The sequence below is a fragment of the Solea senegalensis genome, linkage group LG1, assembly GCF_019176455.1.
Source record: "Solea senegalensis isolate Sse05_10M linkage group LG1, IFAPA_SoseM_1, whole genome shotgun sequence".
In the NCBI taxonomy this organism is placed as follows: domain Eukaryota; kingdom Metazoa; phylum Chordata; class Actinopteri; order Pleuronectiformes; family Soleidae; genus Solea; species Solea senegalensis.
Window position 1 is genome coordinate 7,757,559 of NC_058021.1, and position 22,771 is coordinate 7,780,329.

The 22,771-nt window shown below is 41.5% G+C and overlaps 2 protein-coding genes across 9 annotated transcripts; both read left to right on the forward strand.

The window, feature by feature from the left end:
* Window positions 1-282: 282 nt before the first annotated feature.
* Window positions 283-18,955, forward strand: LOC122772594 (SH3-containing GRB2-like protein 3-interacting protein 1). Of its 7 annotated transcripts, none has more exons than XM_044030783.1 (24): window positions 283-665; window positions 3,572-3,635; window positions 4,007-4,052; window positions 4,524-4,580; window positions 4,879-4,936; window positions 5,495-5,670; window positions 6,047-6,058; window positions 6,839-6,850; window positions 7,142-7,166; window positions 7,262-7,325; window positions 7,794-7,864; window positions 7,954-8,028; window positions 8,113-8,181; window positions 8,713-9,474; window positions 10,481-10,602; window positions 10,712-10,895; window positions 11,977-12,033; window positions 12,777-12,888; window positions 13,032-13,187; window positions 13,314-13,446; window positions 13,527-13,729; window positions 13,818-13,882; window positions 15,978-16,136; window positions 16,465-18,955. In XM_044030783.1, the coding sequence occupies exons 1-24, from the start codon at window positions 656-658 to the stop codon at window positions 16,485-16,487; spliced, it is 2,715 nt and encodes a 904-aa protein (XP_043886718.1). In that variant the 5' UTR covers window positions 283-655; the 3' UTR covers window positions 16,488-18,955. The 7 variants fall into 7 exon arrangements, with proteins under 7 accessions (XP_043886718.1, XP_043886711.1, XP_043886731.1 ...); XM_044030776.1 differs by having other exon boundaries at window positions 284-665; window positions 15,972-16,136; XM_044030796.1 differs by having other exon boundaries at window positions 284-665; window positions 10,745-10,895; window positions 15,972-16,136.
* A 507-nt stretch (window positions 18,956-19,462) lies between these two features.
* dynlt5 (dynein light chain Tctex-type family member 5) lies at window positions 19,463-20,807 on the forward strand. Of its 2 annotated transcripts, none has more exons than XM_044016825.1 (5): window positions 19,463-19,670; window positions 19,854-19,993; window positions 20,081-20,172; window positions 20,271-20,395; window positions 20,482-20,807. In XM_044016825.1, exons 2-5 carry the CDS (start codon window positions 19,881-19,883, stop codon window positions 20,683-20,685), a joined length of 534 nt encoding a protein of 177 aa, XP_043872760.1. In that variant the 5' UTR covers window positions 19,463-19,670; window positions 19,854-19,880; the 3' UTR covers window positions 20,686-20,807. The 2 variants fall into 2 exon arrangements, with proteins under 2 accessions (XP_043872760.1, XP_043872821.1); XM_044016886.1 differs by having other exon boundaries at window positions 20,307-20,395.
* Window positions 20,808-22,771: the final 1,964 nt, after the last annotated feature.

Sequence of the window (22,771 nt, forward strand, 5' to 3'; positions counted from 1 at the left end):
GAAATGTGTAAACATTCTGTGTTTTTTAAAAGCAAATCAGAGATTTAGATTCACTGGGATTGAAATGTGAGCTCATATTTAGCATGATATCATGTAAGACCTTGTGTAATGCGTATGCAGTTGGCTACAGAGGCAACTCAAGGCAAGGAGAGCGCTGCCAAGGCATCAGGGGACAGCAGCCATGTGACCATGGTTACAGGGATTGGTTTAGTGCAGATGTGACATCAGCAAGCCTCCCACTGCCTCCCTCCTCCCCTCTCTCTTCATCTCTCTCTCTCTCTCACTGTGGTTTTTTTTTCTCCCTCCCTCGCCTTTCCTCAGCATCCCCCCCTCACAGAGATGGCGTGTGTCGGTGCAGTGTCTGGGGCCTAGCACGCACACACCGAGGACCCCTTCCCCTGGATTAGCCGCATATCGCTCGAGTGTCTCCTGGCATTGTGTCCTCCAACCTCTGCTTCTGCCTCTCACCACCTCCCTGAGCGGGTGTCCGGGGGTAGGGCCCTTGTGGGTGGAGGGGAATCAACATCGTGCTTTGCTGCTGGAGGAGCTGTGCAGAATTAGCCATGCCCTGCCCAGGCATCCTTTGACCGGCAGGACTTCTCCGTTTGCCTTTGCCTGCAAACCAGAAGGCAACATAGGATGAAAATCTGCAAAGATGATGCAAGGTGAATTATCCGTTTGTGTTCTCCTTCTGATCCTCTTTTATTTTCCATCATGTGTGCCTCTGTGTCCTCCTTCTACCCTCTTGTGTCCTGGTGGGCCATTGAATCCAGTGATGTGATCTGCCTGACTGTATGCATGCATGACCGTGACAGTGTGACAGGACGAGAGGAGATGTGTGTGAGATGAAGGGAAAGGTGTGAGGAGAGAAGAAGTGGCATTTGCAACACTTACTGGTGTTCCTGTTTTGTGTGTGTGTGTGTGTGTGTGTGTGTGTGTGTGTGTGTGTGTCTGCGTTTCTCTATCATGTTGTGTTTGCGTGTGTGTTTACTCGTGTGACTGTGCACTGCTCTGACTCTGGTTATACTGTATGCTCAGCATATCTCGAAGTGAGGAAAAATCTGTTTAGCTACTTCCAATCATACATCTCCTGCCAGGAAATGTATTTTTTTGCCAGGGATTTCACAATATGATAAAGATCACTCTCATTTAGTTGATTATGGTGAGCCTACATTATTAGGATCACAGTGAATGAGTTCATACCTTTATAGTGACTTGAAAACACTGCCTAAGGTTACTTATTTTGTAGTGCCACAGTCAGTGCCAGCCATTCTTTGACATAGTGATTAAAAATGAGTTAAATTAAATGTCCAGTGTGTCACATCAATGGGGATTTACTGGCAGAAATTGAATACACAGCCCAAGGGTATGTTTGTGTAAGTTTATAATCGCTGTAAAATTATTATTACAACATTATTTTTACTTACAAAGTATATTTGCATATACGGTCCCTGTGTTGCATACAGGATTAACCAAAGTCGAGTGGTTGAGTGCAGTTAAGTGAGTCATAAACTGTGATAGAAGAACTACATCATACATACAAGCCGACATGAGAGATGCTGTACCATCCATTAATGCCAATGTGGTAATGGAAGGTGGCTATTATTAGTAGAAGGCTCGCAGTCAGCCTCTCTTTGACATTGTACTCAGTTCCACACTCAACACAGATGTCACACGTTTACTGTCGCCTTTGTGAGCATGCGCTGCTCACAGCATCGTAAAGGTGCGGTGTGTGTGCTGCCTTAATGGCATGTGGGTGATTCAGTATCGTTAAACGCACTCACAAACATCTTCTCGTCTCTGATTGCGGTTAATTCTCAGAGTGCATACAAATAAAAAACCCCAAAAGGATTTAGAATTTTGAAATGAGGGATTATTTGCAGCAAACGTGCAAAGATAACGGAAAGTCACTGGATTATGTGGCCGTGTTTGAAAGCTGAGTGGAACGGAGTGGGCGGTGATGCACGTGCGTTCTAAAAAAAGGGCACAAATATGGCATCAGCCAGTGGTGTTTCACTGTTGCAGGACATGAGTTGGGGCGAGGTAATGTAACTCAGTGACCAAGGTGCAGTTGCAGAAGGTCATCGTGGAGTTAACACTGTGTTACAGTTGTAATAAAGTCATATAAAATGTTGTATTCAAGGTAAGAGTACGGTGAATACTGTACTTGCAGTCAGCACATTTGTACTATTTGTACTTGGTGTCAGTGTACAAACAGTAGTGGAAGAGAGGGACTGGGAGGCAGCATGTTATAACACTGTTAGTGCTATAACATGTTGAGTGAATCCTCACTGGTCAGAACTGGTTGGTCCGGACATTGGTTGTACTGTTCCTGTCGTGAGTCCATCTATGTGTGTAAATAATGACGAAGAACAAGATTTTTCCCAGTTTTGCACTGTGGACAACTGCCTCAGTCATTTTTTGGAATTTATAAAGATTCTTCTAATGCTCATGGCATAGAGAAGAGTTTGACAGCTCTGGGGGAAACCTTATATCAGTTACTGGGTTTCTTCTAGAGCTTTCTGCTGCACTCTCTAGTCATAAACGCCACAAACTGTGACTGATAACAAACCAGCAAGTTTTTGTCAATTGAATTATACACACAGTTGTGTAAACAGCATGTGGTGATCATGCAGTCAGTTTGTGTCACTCTATTTCCATTCAAAAATCAGAATTTTATTGAATCTCAGTTTCCCACAGATTTCTGAATAACAGCAAAAGAAAACATGCAAGACAGGGGCATAGTGCCCTGTACAAAGCTTCCTCCACTGATGAAGAGCACATGATGCAGGAGTAATCAGTGTTGAGCAGCCCAGTTATCTTCTAATACATCACAGGCCCCGACATGTCCTTCAGCGCTCAGGAGGGCTTCATGTCCAGCAAATGAGCCAGAGTACAGTGCACTGCACAGCCGTGCTGCTGCTGGTACGATTTCAGTGTGATGATGGAAAATAAATGCAAGGCTCACGGTTTACTTTGATTTGATTTTGAGGAACAAGTTTTAAACACAACAGTATTTACGGAGGTAACGGAGGTAATACACAGTGTTTTGAGCACAATTAAAAGACGACAAGCTAATTATGAACTTTTCTCATTAGTAGCCAGAAAATACATTTTTGCTTTTCCTGTGACACAAGTTTTTCAAGTTCAAGAAAAAGTCTTTGTTGGGGTTTTAAACAGCTCTACTCTCCTCTAATGATGAAAAGTGACGTCACAGGAAACACACCCTCTGTATTATGTGTTTTCTACTAGAGACATGTTGGTTTTGCTGCTGGGGGTGTTGGCATCTACTGTAGTTGCTCTGCTCCTCCCCTCCAGCCTCCATCGAATCTCGCTAATGAAGTGTACAGATTGATCAACCTTTGCTCGAGTTTCCTCTCCATTTTATATTGTCAGGGAGAGGACACTTAAGGAAATTGCACGGTCTGCATGGCTAAGTTTTATGCTCGGGCCTGTTTCAGATGGCAGGATGTTTGTGTCTGAAACTGATACATTGCACAAGCCCGTGTCCTGTCTGTGTTGCTAGACTTTAAATGGATCCCTCTCTCTGTGTCTCTCTGTGTGTTTTCAGGACTCAAAAACCGAACCAGGAAAGCTCTGGGTTTACGAAAGAAAGACAAGGATGCAGACGCAGCGTGAGTTTGATCACAAACACGCTTACAGCTTAACAAACAGCATGGCAATTCTACACTTAGATAATGTGATTAAAACTTAATACTCTGAAACTGATTATTTTTTACTCATTTGCTCATTTTAAACAGCATTTTTACTGCGGCCAAGTTCTTGTATTTGGCTGCTTGAGTTCAGAAATGTAACATTTGAGAACTGTGACTCATAAAAGGGCTTTTGTACAAATGTGTATTTATTTGTGAGAGTAAGATATGGACAGATGCATTACTTTAACTCAAGGATGATATTGGACTATGCTTAAACCAGGTTTTGAAATCCCAGGTGGAATGAGAAAAGTATGATCAAAATATTTGTTCTCTCTTGTCACCTGAAACAGGAGCTCGCCTGACAAAGAAGGGACTGGAAGTGGAAAGAAAGGAAGCGTAGGTTTTTTTTTTTTGTTCATTCTTGAATTATGACCTTTAAGTTAACTCTTTCCCCCCCCCAGGATTTGGATTTATCTTGTGACTTTTAACAAAAGAATGCGTCCAAATATAGAGGTGTTAAAGAGAGTTAAGATATTGTCATGTACCGTCATTCCATGTACTGTTATTACCTTTAAAAGATAATAAATCATTTTATTACAACATTTAAAAAGTCTGATTTGGCAACAAATATAAAACCAAAAACCTCACAACAGTTTAGCAAGTTTACCCAAAATCCCCAAAATGTCTCATTGCACATATAAACTGCATGCAGATGTGGACGATCATTATGACCATGATAAATAACGGTCAGACATGTTTCTAACAATTCTGGTATTTGCTCATCATATCCTGATACCAGAATATGCTCTTAGACATTGAATGTCACCGTTACTGACTCAAATGTAAACCTCTCCATTTTATTAATAGAAAAAGGCCAATGGGGCACCCAATGGTTTCTATGGGGAGATTGACTGGGACAGATATGTGAGTACACACAATCTACTCTCCTGTTTTAATTACTCTTTACTTCTATGCTCAGCAGAGACTCTGCAGCTCTGTGCAGTAAATATACAGTGCGACGTGCTGTTGCGATCAGGGTCATGTAACAGTAGCCGTACAGTCAGTCAGTCAGGAAGCCGACTGTCTCTGGCAAGACATCTGTGAAATAGGATCCGCGTTTTTTAAACAAAGTAACTCAGAGGCATGAGTTTAGCAGCTTGGCTGAGCCAGTGTGTATGATACACTAGAAACGACTCTATGCCTCCTCTTCTCTTTTGTGCAGGCCTCTCCTGATGTGGATGAGGAGGGATTCAGCTTGCGGCCTGGTGACGAAGGCGATGATATCCTTTCACTGGAAAGAAGGAGCGGTGGGTGGTGGGAGCAGATCTACAAAAATTATTGGCCTGTTTGGCTGAATGACTCATTGGATGAGTCTGGTTCAGTATTAAACTGGTCGACTCAATAATCCATCACTCTTTCACCACACCAAATGTCTGACAAGAAACTAAACAAGTGTCAGGGCCGCAGGTAAGAAGTCATATTATATTTGAATTGACTCCTCAGCTATCACAGAGCCACAGCTCTCATTAACAACTGACCTGCAGTTCACAGGTATTTTAAGTTCCTGCTCCCACAGGTGTCAGCAGCTGTAGATTTGACGTAGATTCTTAAAGAGCAGGATGAATTAGCCGAGGCAGCAGAGACACATGGAGACACCGAGCAGATGTCTCACTCCGGTGCTGCAGCGCTGCTCTGCACATGAACAGCGTCTTTCAGTAAAATGTCCATATTTTAAAAGGATGAAGGAACAGCTTTAAAAGCTGCATGAAATTGAATCACTCTCCATTGCTGTTATTACATATTGTACTTATTCTGCTTTGTCCTTGACGAGACCTCACTTGCTTCCAAAGGTAAGCACTTTTTCTCCTCCAGCGACTCAGAAGACGACGAGGACAGCAAGAAAAAGTTCAAAATTAAGATCAAGCCGCTCGTGCCGGACAGTGCCAAGTGTGTCCCTCCAACTATGGACGAGCTAAAAGCCTCAGTGGGAGGTTTGGCACTCTCGCCATCTCTGGTGAGTGCTGCTGATCAACTCGCTCTTTTTCCTACTCTACAAAGCACATAATGTGTACACCAGGGGCCTCAAACTTCAAAAAGTCATTCACTGTAATGACGATATTTCACATAATCTCAAAATAACAGACTTGTTCTCACAAAGAATTATATGTAGTTCACATCATAAAAAATATTTATGATGCAAAATTAATCTATAAACATGAAAACCAGCTATTTCATTTTAGGAATGGGCCACATGTGGCAAGTTTGACACCTCTGGTTTACACACTGCAGCTATATTACATACTGCATTACTTACATCTGTCTCTGTAACTGCCTCCTTGTTTTTTTTTTGCCTTCTGTTTTTTCAAAACTCGTCTGCCAACATCTTGTAGAAGAGAAGTCCGGTAAGCCTGTCACACATTTTCATCTTCGTATCACCGTGAAGAGAGCGACTGCACGGCATGAGCTAACTGAAAAGAGATGCCCGATAACCCCGCCCCCATTCACAAACCGTAATAATTCACTTATGAATTGGGCTGCGCAATAATTCAACAACAATATACACTGCAACTGTTTGTTGATGCCTGTCCATAAATAATTGTAAAAAAACACAATTATCTGGTTTCTTCAACTTTCACTCAGGAGAAAAACCTTAATTTTCTGGCATTTTATGGTAATAGTTATTGATACTGACTAATATGAAACATAGTTGATGTTTTTGGCCATATACCGCCCAGCCCAACTCAGTGTGACTCTGCATGGACTCACTCTCTGTGTTTGTACCCTTTTTAGGCCTTGAAAACAATAGATTATTTTGTTCATTTTGTTGGTTTTTGTTCACCAAAAGCTTTACTTGGCCCTTTCTGGCAAAGCATTGCTATTACATAATGCACCATAATCATAACACACACACAAAGCTTCATACCTACTGATTTGGTCTCAGTTAAATGCTCAGAGACTTGTGTCTTGTTTGAGTGTGCAGCTCTGTGTGTGTGTTGTAGGTGATGTTGCTGGTGTTGTCCCCATAATCTCAGCGTGTTATGGCTCCTGTTGCATTAATGTCGCAGCTTTGCGGTGAAAGTAAAGACATGCGGTGTGTGCAGTTTAAGTTGGTGTCCACTTAACTGATTTGTCACTCACTCTCTGACCCAGGTCTGTTCTCTCTTCCTTTTTGCTGGTCTCAGAGACGCAGCCCGGTGAGTTGATCACGCCCTCTGCTGGCGGTCTGCATCAGACAGCCTGTAACACTGCTCTTTGACCTCTGACCTGTTCAGAAACAAGACAGGACAAACAGCAACTTAAAAAGTAACCACATCTCAGATAATGTAGAGTCCACTTTCAGAAAACTATTAAAGAATTTAAAATATTTGGTCCAAGCGATTTGTCACTTGTTTTTTTAAAAAAAAGAAAATTGTTATGTTTGTACTTTCATTCTTTATTACCCACCTCCTTTATTCATCTTTTGTTTTGAATTGTTTCTTTTACAGGGGCAGATAAAAAGAAATTTGTCCTGTGAGTACACTTGATTGAACAAACTGCGGCTTCATAATAAAGCAGTGCATTTTCCTTGTCAAACACAAGAATAACAGAGTCATTTCTTCCATTAGGTGAGGAGATTGTCAGACCAAGACGCTCAACGCCGACTCCAAGTCCTGTCCCTGAGATGCCAAGGTGTGATTATTGACCAGTAACACAAAAATTAAAAAAAACTATAATTATCACATAGTTTTTTTGTTTTTTTTTGTGGACAACCTGTTTGCAACTGTCTCACCTGAGCTGATTTGACAATGTTTTGAAGGTAACAGATATTTAAGAGTTACGTTCTACAATTTAAAACATTTGAAACTGGCCTTTCCATGTCAAGGGTACAAAATTAATTTCTCCATATTTAATTTACCTTGCAGTAAAAGCTAAAGTGACTTTTTAAAGTTACTTAGGTGCTTCTTGTTTATCTGAAACCTGTTTATTTGTTCTCATGGCCCACCTGCAGTACCTTCAGGGCCCACCAGGAGGACGTGGCTCATACTTTGGGAATCATTGGTTTAGAGTAATAATCCTGTGTTAAGTTGTTGAAATCGCTGTTGTAGAATAATCTATTTATTTCAGCCACTTTTCCTTTTTGTGCTTCTTCCTCTGCAGTGACCGGCTATCACAGAACGTTCCCGCCTTTTTTGGCCTGCCTTCAGAGACCAAATATGCCAGATATGATGGTCCGACCCTTATCACTAGACCATAATCAAGAACAGTTTGACAGCAGAGATTACAGAGGTGATGGTGATTGTCTACTTGTCATTCACAGTGGTTCCTACGGATATCTGGGGAGAATCAAGATCACGGTCAGAATCACCGCTCAGTAGAAGTTTTCCAGTGGGAGGTGAGGGTCCCTGTGCCAGGATGTGTTTATGCATCATATAATCTGACATGCTGTACTGACCTGACCCTGTCATCCATGTTGCAGCTCCTCCTCCGCTTCCTCCAAAAAACATTCCATCAAGAAGTCATTATGGCTACTCTTCAGACTCTGCAGGTAAGTTCATCTGAAAGTATTTAAACTGTAGAAGGTCCATAGTGTACAAATACTGTAACTCTCCCACTTTTCATGCTTGAAAACATAAAACACACATATCCATTCAGGCTGCTGCAAGGTCCTTGCTTAAAAGGCTGTAGTGTGTAACTCTACATCATACATCAAACATACATCTGTGACATTCAAACCACCATATTCTGACCACCCAGTCATTCAGAGCACTTCTGGTTAAACGGCTGCTGTGCACACACGAACACGAAGAAGGACGCAGTATACAACTAATACATTTACATTGTTTCTTTTCATGAAGACCAAACAGGGGGCATAATAGTCAACAACACACACAAAAAGTACATGCAGGGCTATGAAACCCCTGCAATTTTAAATATTAACGCGATTATACACTGATACAAACATACTTGTGGGGAGTATCTTCCATTCCGCAGTCAATAAAACCTCATAAATGTTACACGTTGGACCTTTAAATTCCATGAGAGTGGTTAATTAAGGCCTTCTTCCCACTATTTGCAGCTGATCTACCCAATGGAAGAGGAGCTCGCAGTTCAGCCCCGATCTACCTGAACGTCCTGTCCCCCGCCTCCTACCGTGGCTCCACGGGCCCCGACCTTGACGATGTGTTTGGCCCCGTTGACAGTCCTCGCGCCAGCGAAGAGACAATGTCGCCCAGATGGGTTGTTTTCACTGAGGACAGACCTCCACCACCTGATGAACCTGCTCCCCCACCACCACCGGACTCTCCTCCCCCAGACACGCCTTCGTCCACTCCCTCCACCCCCTGCCTTTCTCCTGGTCCACCGCCGAATGAGCCCCCACCTTCGCCTCCACCTTTTTCACCCGGGTCTCCTCCTCCTTTTACACCACCAGACTCACCCCCCTCCATTCTGCTCGGACCTCCTCCTCCGGATGAACCAGCCCCTCCCCTGCCTCCCAACTTCTCTTCCTCTAATTCGTCTCCAGTTTGCCTCGATGAGGAGGCGATCGACGAGGAGGTGCTGCGGTTTGCAGGATACTCTTCCTGTCCTGTCCCCATCAGCCCGGTGCCCCCTCTACCAGCGGAGCGGAGATCTCCTCGGACAGGATTTACTTCTCCCCTGGTCCTGGGGGGAGCAGGAGGAAGAAGAACCCCAGACAGTGGATACCTGAGAGATGATATCCCAGACTTTGTGGGCTCACCTAGAGAGCTGACTCCAAGCTTCAGGGGAACGCCACCTCCTCTTCCTCCAACCACCTACAGATCTATTATGTCTTCTCCTGGGCCCCACTCAGGCAGCAGTGAGTACTCTGCTCTCCTTCTTGCCAATTAGGCTGCCGTTCTGTAACAAAACGATCACACAATTATGCCTAAAATACATTTGTTCTTTGTGATTGGTTTGTATTTGATGATCTGATCCCACTACAGAACAGTCACTTATTATGCTTGATATTGGTTTAAGGTTGTTTTTCTTTACTATTATGTCAAACTTTAGTTTCTTTTATCGCAACTGATCTTCAGTCAACACAACATCATTGTTGTTATAAACAACCTAATGGTGAAGGAAATCATGATTGTATGAGTGATACGAAACTTTGTTTTATTATAATGAAATAGAAATGCTAAATACCGAATCTTCAGTTTAATGCCCTTTAAAAAGAGACTGATGCTTGTTCATGTAAGCACAAATATATATTTGTGTTTCATTATCTATAAGCCACATAGGATCAACATTTCAATACTACAGCTACAATAAATATGTGTATGGTTTCTCACTTCTGATGGTATGATACATTTGAGCAACAGCCTCTGTTTCCCTAATCCTCAGTCATTTCAATTAGAGTTTTAACATTTAAATCAAATAGTTAAACAGGATGTGCTTTGTGGTTTCTTCTTTCTGATTCCAAGGTAAACACTGACAAAGGATTTCAGGCTGTATTAATTACATATTAAATAGATACCAGTTATCACACATTTATCATTTATTAAATAGTGTTCAGTGAAAACCTATGTTATGTTGAACGTTATAGTTTCTGTTTTTATCACATGGCCACATCTCACCACTTGTGTTCCCACAACGCTTAAGTCATCCTAACACCAGCCTCACACCTCTGATGTTTCTCCTGCTTTTGTTTTTGTCATCTTCTGTAGTGGGAGGCAAACAATCTAACATTAGTTGTGGAAGTGAAATGTGAAATTACACAATTCATCTTCAGACAGTGAAAAATGATGATGCTGATGTTGAATATAATCCTCTTGTTGTGATCTGAAGGCAGTGCTAACCACAGACACTGGTATGTACCGCAGGCCCCTCGTCTCCAGCTCGTCCTGCCACGCCTCAGTCTCGAGGTAGCCCAGTCCCTCCACCTCCTCCACCTCGACCGTCCTCACGACCAAAACTGCCCCCGGGGAAGCCAATCACAGACCTGGTACTTCCATTTCTCTGTCTCTATTTGTCTTTCTGTCCTTTGTTTTTCATAAATGACACAGGTGAATTAATTCAGTCTGACTCTTCCTTTTCTTCATTCGCACTCGCAGACAGCAGATTCACAGTTTGTGTACTGTCTCCAGACTCGACCCTTCAGTCCACCGGTTTCAGGCAGCCCCCCGCCGTTCGCCCCCCTGGCCCGGGCAGAGAGCTCTTCCTCCATCTCCTCCATTACCTCGCAAAGTGCAGCATCTACTCCAACCTTAGGGAGGGACCTCAGCATGTCCACTGCAGGTACACCACTCACAAGTCAGCCTGGTCTTTAAGCCTAGTTCACACCACATGATTTTCAGCCCTATTATTCAATTGCAGACGAGCTTTCAAGTCACAGTGAATGACTCCAGCTACGCCAGCCAGTCAGGACAGGGTGCAACAGCTGAAACCCAAACAAGAATAAAATAAGTGTTCATCAGAGAAATAGAAGGAAACAGAAAAAGAAAAGTATTACATCTAAAGTCGTTTTCACACAGTCCCAGTCACACTTTTGCACTTTAGTCAAACAAAATGAACCTTTTGAATAACGTATTCCCCTCCTCGCCTGAAGCGGCGCTGCATTAAGAATTACTGAAGGAGAAGACAAGACAAACAATCAACAAGAAAACTCGCTCATCTGTTGGTTAATGCAGGACAACTTCTGTTTCGGCCACATAAGAGCAAAACATGGAGCTGCATCAAATCAGTCTCGGGTTATTTTTATTTAGTTTCATGTGAACATACGACACATATACACTGCAACAATGGGCTCAGCCATATCAATCATTCTACACTCACGTTTGTTTTTGTAGCGGTTACCCACAATGCCCTGCGTTGTAGTCCACTTCCAGCATTTGGTTCGGTTGCACATTCACACCTCCCCAAATGGATTAGACTTTCCGAGCAAACGCAGTCAGACCTGTAAACATGAAATGGAGCTAAATTATTCCTGTTTTTTTCTTTCATTCTCATTTGTTTCTGTGACAAATCCTTTATATAAAACTGGACGTAATCTTGGCTTCTGTTGGGCAGCGGTCAGCCGATAAGGTGCCATACATTATCAACCATATCATCCGTTACATGCTTTATACACAGTTATCTTATACACAGTCTATAGATGTATATTAGTAGACGGCTCCTCCAGGTGACAGATCATGTAGTGGCTGAACTCATGTAGCATGAACTCAATCCCATGCACAGCGACCGTGCGACTCCGAAAGTCGTGTAGTGTGAACTTGTCAGATTGAGCCCATGTTGTCTGTCACTCATCACTGTGTCCTTGCCTCACATTCTTGTCCCCTCTCCACGATTCTCTCCTCCTCATGTCTCCTCTCTCTCTCAGAGGCGTCACAGCCTCTGGTATGGTTTGACCATGGCAGGTTTTATTTAGCTTTTGAAGGTGAGTCCAGCCAGAAGTCCCTCCAGTGCATGTAATGAAAGCACCTGCACTATTTCTACCTGCGGTCTTGTCCACACTCATGTCCAGTGAGGCACACTACTGCTGTCCACCCTATCCTATGTCCTGCTCCCTCACCTCAATACCAGAGTCACAAATGTAGGATTCAGTTTTGCTTTTTTGTGTGTTTGTTTATACTCCCCTGTTCTGTGTGATCACCCACGGCTAAACTTTTGTGCAACCCAGGGAAAAGCTGTAGTTTACATTATGACCCTGTAATACTATTAACATTCTTCCTGAGTGATCCAATCATGGATACAGGCGTGAAGTACAGTTGTGAACGCTCCCAGTTTGTCTTAAATGTGTCCTCATATCCTATCTCAAAAAAAAGACACACTATCATGTTCCTGATCCATGTCAGTTTCAGGTTTCTTTTATAAACTAATCAGCACTCACTGCCACAATATTAACATCACTATATGTTGTTTTTCTGTACTATACAATTAAGCAATTTCATGATAATGTAACAGCACAGAAAGACCTTTCAATCAGTTTCCCCTGTCTTTGTCTATTCCAATAAAGGCTGCTTGTGCCAGATGTGATCATATGCAGTTTAATGTCATATTTAGCACTAGCCACATGCGTTTTTGGATCACTGAGAACAGATGTTAATACCAGGTCTGACCGGGAATCGTATGCTTTCCTATAAGATTTCTAAAAAAAATATACATGTGTATTTTCTTCAGGATGCTCTAGAGGACCCAGTCCACTCACCATGGGACCTCAGGACACTCTGCCTGTGGCAGCTGCCTTCACAGAAACCATCAATGCCTACTTCAAAGGCGCTGATCCCAGCAAGTAAGCCTGCATTTTCTGTTTTGGAAAGATTTCCACTAATGAAGTGAAGTACTGTAGTTGTAGTTGTAATGTTGAAGGTGCAAAAAATGATTTGTGTTCAGCCTGATATTTGAGTTTGGCCTCACCTCGTCTCTCTGTCCCAGATGTGTCGTGAAGATCACTGGGGAGATGGTGCTATCTTTTCCTGCGGGCATCACCAGGCACTTTGCAAGCCAACCGTCCCAACCCATCCTCACCTTTAGCATTAGCAGCTATGAGCGACTGGAGCAGGTCCTTCCTAACCCACAGCTGCTCTGCTGGTAACAAAAACAACACAGAAAAAAAACATATGGACATAGATTACTTTGTAACTTCAGAAGTTACAGTCACTTATGAAAGAAATGAATGAATATGTAATATCTAACTGTGTTCCTCTCATGCCTTAGTGATTCCACAGCAGACAGTGTAGAAACTAAGGAGTTCTGGGTAAATATGCCAAACCTGATGAGTCATTTGAAGAGAGTGGCTGAACAGAAGCCTCAGGCAACATACTACAACGTGGATATGATCAAATATCAGGTAGGTATCCCTCCATTGTGTCTATGTTTTGCATCCATACATTCTTCTATCTCACCGTCTTGTGTGTTTATGTGTCTCAGGTGTCCGCAGAGGGGATCCAGTCCACTCCTCTGAACCTAGCAGTCAGCTGGCGAGGCGATGCCGCCAGCACAGACCTTAGAATAGATTACAAGTACAACACTGAGGCCATGGCTGCCCCTGTCCCACTACACAACATCCAATTCCTGGTACCTGTGGATGGAGGCGCCGCCAAACTCCAGGCCATGATCCCACCTGCCACCTGGTGAGGGTTGCTTGTACTTTTACTCTTCTTTTACTTGTCTTTTCAGACAACGTGTCTGCTGCGACAAAACACTTTTTCTCTTCCCAAGGAATCCAGAGCAGCAGACGATACAGTGGAAGATCTCCAGTCTCTCTCATAGATCTGAAAATGGAGGTGGGTGTTAGTGTTTCATATTGAACCATCAGTCCTGGCATTTTCTGTCCAGACCAGCCCACTACATTATCAGCAGACACTACATAGAAGTCCACAAATCTCACAGCATCTCCTCTCATGCATACTACAAAGGAAAGTCATATTCCTTGATAGCAGTTAACAAATAAAGCACGTAACTATGAACTCAAGGACTAAAATGACAGCTATAGCAATCAAACAGTCTTTATTCATTATAGTGTCAAATCACAACAGAAGGTATGTTATGACTAGGGGTGGGACAAGACTAACGGGAAGAACCCTCACGTTACCCTTTCAGTTTTTAGTCTGTGACTGTGAAAATCTTTTGGTGTAAGCCCAGCATTAATTAAAACCAAACTCGGACAATAATAACAAAATATTCTGACAAATAATCTAAATAGAAACATATTACAGACAGTAGCAGTATTGTTTTAACAGTGATTCAGTCATTATGAAACCATAAACAGTGAATTGAAAAAAATGTATTATCTATAGCTGTGTGAAAAAGTCTAAGACATGAATTACAGGTCTGAATAGATATGCATGCTCATATACGTGAAAGTGCACATGAATATATTGCCCTACTTCCTCGTCCGCAGCCAGCCAGCTCCACTCCTCACCAAATTCATGACCTGCAAGAAACAGCAAACAGAACTTGTACTCAGTATCTGTGTACTGGGTTAGAGTTAGGGTTAGGTAAGGGCTAGGTAAGGGCTTTTCCCTCTCAGGTGGTGCAGTCTTTGGGCTGCCTGCATTGGTCTGGCTCTCTCCCTGAACTGATCAGCTGGACTTGCCCTGAACCTGTCTGGGCTGGACATAGGGAAAGCATTTATCATTGAATGGGGAAATAACTCAAAACCACAGAATAATGTACAAGATAAAAGATTAGTTCATATTGAACTAAACGTTCATGAGCGTAACAACACTAATGGCTTTGTCATGTTTTCATTATGACACTAGTGTTTTTCATTGCAAAAAAATCAGATCTTTGTGAAAATACCTGAAAATGCTGAAGACAGCACTATACACAGCCATTTGAAAACTACAGTAAAAGTAACACATTTACACACAAATTATACCTACGAAATAGTTATCACCGCACTAAACAATAAATTAATTGAAAGATTACAATAAATTCATTGGCAAAGATTGCAAATTAAACTAATTATTTCCTGTAGATTTACTTGTATTTTGTGCTAAAATTCAAAGAATCTCATCTGTATTTACAATACAGTTTGATTCTGCAACTCTATTTACAGCTCATTAGCCCATAATAATATCACAATTCGGCAATTCAACAAAATCAACCACAACTACCAACAGTCACCTTCAACTCTGGGCTAACGTGTTGTCACAAGTGTGCAGTTAATAAGTTCACATCACATTCAATGTAAAAACGTTTTCTACTTTGTTTTGGACATGTCTCAAAATGTAGCCTAGCCAGCCCCAGGCTAACGTTACTTACCATGTACGCCTCCACTCGCTCGTCTCCCGGCTCAGCAGCGCCTGCTGGGGTGGTGACCCCGACACCAAATAGGTCTGTCAATTTTGAACATTTAGCAACGTCCACCTCCAGAGACTTCAGCTTTTTAATTCGCAGTTGTTTCTTACGCTTATCCATTTTTAGCCCGTCCCGCCACTCCAGCCCATGCCAGGAAGACCCGCCCACCCTGGTTTGTGTTGTGATTGACAGCACTGTCAGGGCTCTCTGATTGATTGACAGTGACAAACGTAGACCAATAATATGTGTTGATGCTGGCAACACACTGCTAGCCCTCTGTAGCCAATTGGCCGTCCCAATTGGAGGGACTTTAGAGAGAGAGAAAAAACCCATTGTGGACCAGATCGGCCCACATTGGGTCAACGGTCCACCAGGACGATGCCCTTTATGCCAGATGGCCAGTCCACCCTCAGACCTGTAATTAACACGTACAACACATTCAACAAGCCCCAATTTAAACCCCCTTAATCACATTCCTGTGTATGTTTATTTATTCATGTGTTTTTTGATAAATTTATGCAAGGCAAGTTCCTCTCCGGGGCAGTAAAGGTATAATGTCATCATGTGTAGGAGTAGGAGCTCTCCTGGGCCGGTTTCAGACGACAGAGGGTCCGTGTAAACCCTCACAGCTGTCTGTCCAGTTCACCAGTGAGGGAAGCACTCTTTCAGGCTGTGACATCCAGCTGGTTGGCACTGGCTATCGGCTATCGCTGGTCAAGAAGAGATTTGCTTCAGGTCAGTCTGAGTATTGATATGAGCTCCATCTGTGGTCGTAACTTCCTGTACGTTTCAAGACATCCGATCATTAGATCTTGGTCAAATTGATGAGCTTAACTCCTTTGACACCAAATAACAACACATTTTTCGATAACAAGGGATACAGAGGAAGTTTTGATACCCAGCCTTACATGCATTACATTACATTACATTACATGTCATTTAGCAGACGCTTTTATCCAAAGCGACTTACAAAAGCCAAAGCGACTTACAAAAGCACATGTCCATTTGACTGTTGTTGTTGTTTTTGAACCGCAGGGCTGACACGTTTCATTCTGCTTCACAGGGAAATATTTGGCGGACAATTGATTGACCCGTTTGTGGAGAAAGACCAAGAGAATCAGTGGCTTTTGACTGTGAAGACAATGGATCCATCCCATGTTCGGTGCATTTGAAACGTCATCTGTAGCAGCAGCCATTAGAACTCATGGTTGAAAGTAGACAGAATAAGAGACCATAAAACACAGACACATTTCAGATGACTGACTGCTGCTGAGTTTATGCAAGTAAATCCTTGGAAAACCGATGGGCTTTCACAGAGTAACATTTAGGGAAACCCTGATTCTTTGTTCTTGTGGATTTATGCAGTGATGCAGCCTTATTCATTTGTTTCTCTCTTTTTTCCCCCCTGTCTATTACTGGTCATTGCACATGCACTGTAAAAGATAATGTGAATAGATTATATGATCCTAAAACAATCTCAAACACAGTTGAGAAGAGTGGACAATGTAGAAAAGTAAGTGTAGTATAGGATTACTTTGCAGTTATATTCTTGTAAGTTATAGGTTATATAGTAATATCTGATTTACACTGCCACCTCAAATCAGATTTTTTTCCACCATGTGTGAAAAATCTGTATTGTTCATAGATTTTCTGTGTCTGTTTTATTGCAAAGCCTATTCTTTTAGTCTCGCGATAAGAGGTGATCGATCAGAGTCAAATTGACTTGCAGATTGAAATCAGCACGCTTAATCCTGAATGTGCTTTTTAATGGAACTTATTTGGGGAAACAATGAGCACGACGTGAGTATTTTTTAAAGAGAGTGTGACATCAGGGAAAGAATAATTCGATTTGAGCTAAAACAAAATGACTTGGTGCTCAGTGAGTTAAATCTGCTTGTATGCTATTACTAACATGACTCAGTTTAAAGCCTGTGATGAAGCTACAGTTCACTAAAAGTTCATCACTTTACAGCAGACAGAAAATGTTAGCGAAAAGCTGGTGAACAGTGAAATAATTAAACATTTCCTTCCTGAAGCAGGTTATTATGTGACTTCATCAAACAAACACATTGACTTATCGAACAAGTTAAAGGCTATTTGTGTGATAATTTAGCGTCACATATTTGACATTATCACTGGTGGAATTACACTGTCAACTGGTCAAGTGAAGCAGTTAAAGAGGTTTGACCTGCTGAAGAACAGAGACATTACACTCTGGGCACGTGCAATGCTGAGACACATGAAACTATATTTGAGTGGCATTTGTGGTGGTGTGTGATTGCTCAGAGTCTGTAACCATTAAGTGACATTTGTAAGGGAAAGCTGCTACTCTCACTGGAACGGTTTGGGTCAATTATTTTGACAACATGATTTATGTTCGAAAGGGCCTTAAGGTTTTAGAGATAAACAGAGCCACATGTGAGTGCCATACAGTGGTGAAACAAGGAGCTTTACGTTGCAGGAGAAATACAAAAGGACCTGGGAGGATGATTATGGGAGTTGCCTTCAATGCTGCTTTGAAAACAGGCCACTTAATTTGACTGTGATCTTTGACAGAAGTCTCCACAAAGATTCTTGGGGACATAACGAAGAGTAATGTCTATCGAGAAGGTAGCACTATTCGGGTCCTTGTTTTAATTTTGTTTCTTTTCCACCACGTTGATAAATATTTTATCATTTTCTAACAGCAATATATAAAAGAACAAAAATCTTAAGTGTAAAATGTGTACATAAAAAGCTATGTTTGAAATATTTCTCTGGGCGTATAGGTGTGTCTGTGATTGTCTCTTGGTTAATTGATGTCTGCGCTCATCACACATTTTAGGTTCCGTGTAATGACAACGCCACATTCTCCGCCTATTCTTTAACATGTGGGTTTCTTGTACAAAACAAGTGTTGACAAATAACTCCGAATGGTGCCGCATGAAATCTGCATTTGTTAACGACCAGTTTTATCAATGCAATACCAGTTTATCAGTTTCAATAGGGCCATGATACATGTTAATGAGTAGCTGTGCAATGAGAGGAGACGTTTTGCCTTTACATAACCTCCACGCTCTGTTTCCCTGTTGCTACCCCAACAGAAGCTCATTCCATGCGTCTGATATGGACTTGCACACAAAGCACATCTTCAGTTTCATTCATGAACCAAATCATGGCTAAATTTCATATGTGCACATGAGGACATGCAAGCGTCACATTTTATGGAATGCTTTGTGTTCACTCACTGTTTGGGCCTGGGTGTAAAGTGATATTTAATTCTAGACGAGAGGAAGTGAGAGAAGTGCTTCACCACGTTTCTGTTAGAAATGCTTATGTTGTTTTGCCTTATTAAAGAGCAGACTCTCATTCCTCTAATATCAGAGGACTGAGGGAGAACTTTATTTTCCCCACAACTTTCTGGCTGTATTTTTTTCACTGCAGTAGACACAGAATATGCAAACACGTCATGTAAATTTCCCATCCAAAGATTTTGAAAGTAAATATATGAAGAAGAAAAAAATCAATATCATGTAATATCTGTTTTACTTGGTAATAAAGAAGAGGAAACATGACATGTATCTCCCTGTGATTTGTTCAGTGTTATTCCGGTAAATGCGCTCACCAAAATCATCTTTTTTATGTTAATACAGAACGTTATTCAGATAATAGAGTGACATAGATATATATATTCCTTTAAAATTATAGATATAATACATGTATATATATATGTAATTTAATACAATTTCTCTAAGTTCTCCACACTATAGGTCACATCACATGACAGATGACAAACCAAAAGAGTATTTTTCTTTTGCTTTGAATTAAACTATATCTCTTTTTTATTAATAATATTATTTTATTAATGTTTTGATCAATCATTTCACTTATTGATTTGCTCCTTTTGTATTAATTCCATGATTATTTTTAATTTAATGGTCAAATTATTTGAAGAAAATATATTATCTTAATTTATACTAGTGCCTTCTTACAATCCATTCACCTATTATTTTAGCTATGGACGATTGTTGAGCCCAAATCTCGCGAGGCTTAGGGAGACTCTCGTTCCCTGCATGCCCTCCCTCTGACCAAAGGCTAATGGTTGTTATGGCAACTCCAAGCTCCACGAGGTTTACTTCTGCACCGTTTATGAGGCTCAAAAATCGTTAAAAACGGCTTTAGTTCAGTCTTCGCGATATTTCTTCACACTTTGACGCAGTCACTTGTCCTGAAAGTGTAAGATTCTGCTCAGTCAGAATTAGCACATAGCACTAGCAGTTGACAAACGAGGTAATCAAGTGATGTAAACGTCACAGTTTTTTATTCTTATTGACTTTTTGTAAGCTAAGCGATAACATGGAACTCTTGAATTCCAAGTGCTTTAACTGGTGAAGTTATGTGTACTGTGCTTGTGTGCTAAGGTTTTTTTTTAATTCTCCTGAAATCCATTTTGTGTATTATCATCCTGTGAAGATCTGCAATAAGAAGAGGGAAGCTGTCATGTCCGATCTGCTGAAAGACAAATCCCAGAGGCGAGAGAAGAGAACAGTGAAGGTTCCCTCAGAGGGAAGTCATGGCGCCAGAGGGAAGGAAGCAACTGTAAGGACTAAAGAGTGAGTAAACTGCATCGGCTTCAATCGTTTGGAATAAACACAACGTTAGCTTTGAACTAGTCAGTCACAGAAGGATCCTTCTTTCAGCTCCATAAGTATTGTGTCATCCATGGATGAGCTAGGTCACCATGATGACAACGCTCGGATGGTTGTGACGATGGAGAACACCTACCAGATGGGTGAGACACACACACACACATACTGCACCACACCATCATCACCAGCTGCTTATTTGTGTTTGTTATACTGTTGTGTTATGTTTATTTATGGAGCACAGCACCTTACAAACGCTTCCCTGTCCCCGCTGTCGAAGACATACTGAAGGATGTGCTGACCAACTACCTGCAACAGGAGAAATATGAAGTGGAGTGGTCCCAAAAAATGACTAAAACTATATGTGAGGTAAAAAAAAATCAAACCCATCACCTTTATATAGCTGTAGCTACAAATTGTTGCTTGATAAAGAATCCTTCTTTTGGCCCCTGCAGGTGATCAGAGCCCGTGTGAAGGACCTCATGATCCCCAGGTATAAAATAGTCGTTCTGGTCCACATTGGTCAGCAGTGTGGTCAGAGCATGCAGATGAGCAGCCGCTGTCTGTGGGACGCGGCTAACGACACCTTCGCCTCCTATTCGTTCAAGAACAGCTCTCTGTTTGGTGTAGCAACTGTCTATGCTGTTTACTTTGAGTGAATCACAGACACTGAGACAACACACACAGGAGGAGACAGATAATGAATCATTTTGACCAGCATTTAATAGGTTGAATGGTGTTTATTTTTGTTAACATGGAAAATAAAATCACACTATTCTGACAGTGTTTTAAAGTCATGTTTTCGGTGAGACATCGTGGCAGATTGTCCTTCTAGCAGAGCATAGAGAGGTCACTCTTTCGACAGCCGAGTTGACAGCACACTGTTTTGAGTGCTTGGTTTTGGTCACGCCACTGACGGTCCATCAACGGCACATCTGTCGCTTCCAGGGAGTTTGGCTCCTGGTTGCCTGTCAAGAATTATTATTATTATTATTATGACAACATGTTCTAACCAGGAAAGCCTCCTTTAAAATATCTATCTATCTGTCTGTTTGTCTGTCTGTCTGTCTGTCTGTCTATCTATCTAAAATTTACAGCATTGCCAGATTGACATTACTCCCAATTCTTCACGGTTGATTTAAAATAAAACAAAGAGAGCAGCTCTTCTTTTCTTCAAAGAATTCAAAGTTCATGTTTATTGTAATGTGGTGGTTTATAGTTGTGGGTTTAACCATCAAAGCTGTGCCTTACTGACCTTTTGGCACAGTGTCCTCTTCTCCCATGAGTCTTCTCCACCTGGATCCTCCACAGGTGTACACCACCGCACGAACAAACGCCCGGCCGCACAGCCTCAGTGTGTTTGTTTCATCCTGTGTGCGAACATGTACTACACACAACACACACAGCAACATCGAGAGCAGGAGTAGGGATCTCATGGAGCTCAAAGACTGCTGGTCCTGTTTTCAAAAAAATACACACTAACACCGTTTGTTGATGGTCAGAGACACCTGTCCCTCATCATTCCCTTTTATGCCCGGTCTCTGGTGATGTCACACGCTGATCTCAGGTAAATCCTGAAGAGGCCACGTTTGTTATCTTAGGTGAACATCATGGGCTTTTAACAACGGATGTCACTCAGACCATTTTTGGATGTGTGTGGGAATCTAATCCATTGTGATGATCACTGATTAACTACCTTTTGGTAGATGTTAGAGAAATAAATGCTCTTTTATGTCAGAACTGCAGGGTTTTTTATTGCCATGGATTAGGTTAAGTGTTTTTTAAGTGATATCCCCTCTGCAACAGACTGAGGTGATGGCTTTCTACATAGCAACATAGAGGAGTGTGTGTCCACTATCATAGACATTAATCAGCAATTCCGGGAAGAGACAGTTGTATTTACAAGGGCACTGGTCAAACTGAGCTTTGTCATGGAATAGAGTTGATCTCAGAATAGTCATTACCGGCCATTGTCGTGCAAGAAGAAAAGGCGGGGCTGGAAAATAACATTAAAATCATTGTTTATGTTTTGATTATATCTTTCTTAATTTTCATGTAACATTTTGCACATGACTGGTGAATAAGCTGTTATATCATATCTGGTGGCCAGAAATTACAGTAATTATTCCTTTACCTCCTTTACTATTGCATAGCTTTTATCTTTTAGATTTACATGTATTTTCATTTTTGTGAAACTTGCAGGACTTTCAAAGATGTCTGATGTAAAACCTTGGATTAAGAAGTGTAACGTCCCACGTTGTTATGGTAATTAGTGATCCGCATCACAGGATTTTCATTCATGCTGCTTTTAGGAACTCAAAACAGGATTTTTGCAAAACATTTAACATGTTATTGCTGATAGATTTAACACAATGATTATCAATAAGCATTTAAATATTATAAGTATTGATCATTTGATATTCAATCATTTGACGAGTATTTATACTTATATAGTATATATGACTCGATGTGGCGAAGACACTGAAAGAAAGGATTCAAAGGATTCAAAAGCTTTATTGTCATTATGCAAAGATAACATGTTATGCTGCAATTATAAGTCTCCTTTCTCCATGCCACACACTATACCTGATCACTTGTGTTGAAGGAGAATAGGGAAGAAAATGCGTAAGAAAAGGAAGAAAATGCTAAATACTATGCATAATAAACAGCATTTACAGTATGTACATGCACAAGTGCATAGAGTTGATCTCGGAATAGTCATTACTGACTATTGTCCTCCCAAGA

Excerpts from the sequence above, each read along its gene's own strand:
- LOC122772594 (XM_044030776.1), top strand. Across the intron at positions 12,034-12,776 it reads GTTTTATTTAGCTTTTGAAG|GATGCTCTAGAGGACCCAGT; the intron begins GTGAGTCCAGCC and ends TATTTTCTTCAG. Across the intron at positions 13,883-15,971 it reads TCATAGATCTGAAAATGGAG|GAGTAGGAGCTCTCCTGGGC; the intron begins GTGGGTGTTAGT and ends CATCATGTGTAG.
- dynlt5 (XM_044016825.1), top strand. The coding sequence starts at position 19,881 with ATGTCCGATCTGCTGAAAGACAAATCCCAGAGGCGAGAGAAGAGAACA. Across the intron at positions 19,994-20,080 it reads GCAACTGTAAGGACTAAAGA|CTCCATAAGTATTGTGTCAT; the intron begins GTGAGTAAACTG and ends TCCTTCTTTCAG. Across the intron at positions 20,173-20,270 it reads GGAGAACACCTACCAGATGG|CACCTTACAAACGCTTCCCT; the intron begins GTGAGACACACA and ends TATGGAGCACAG.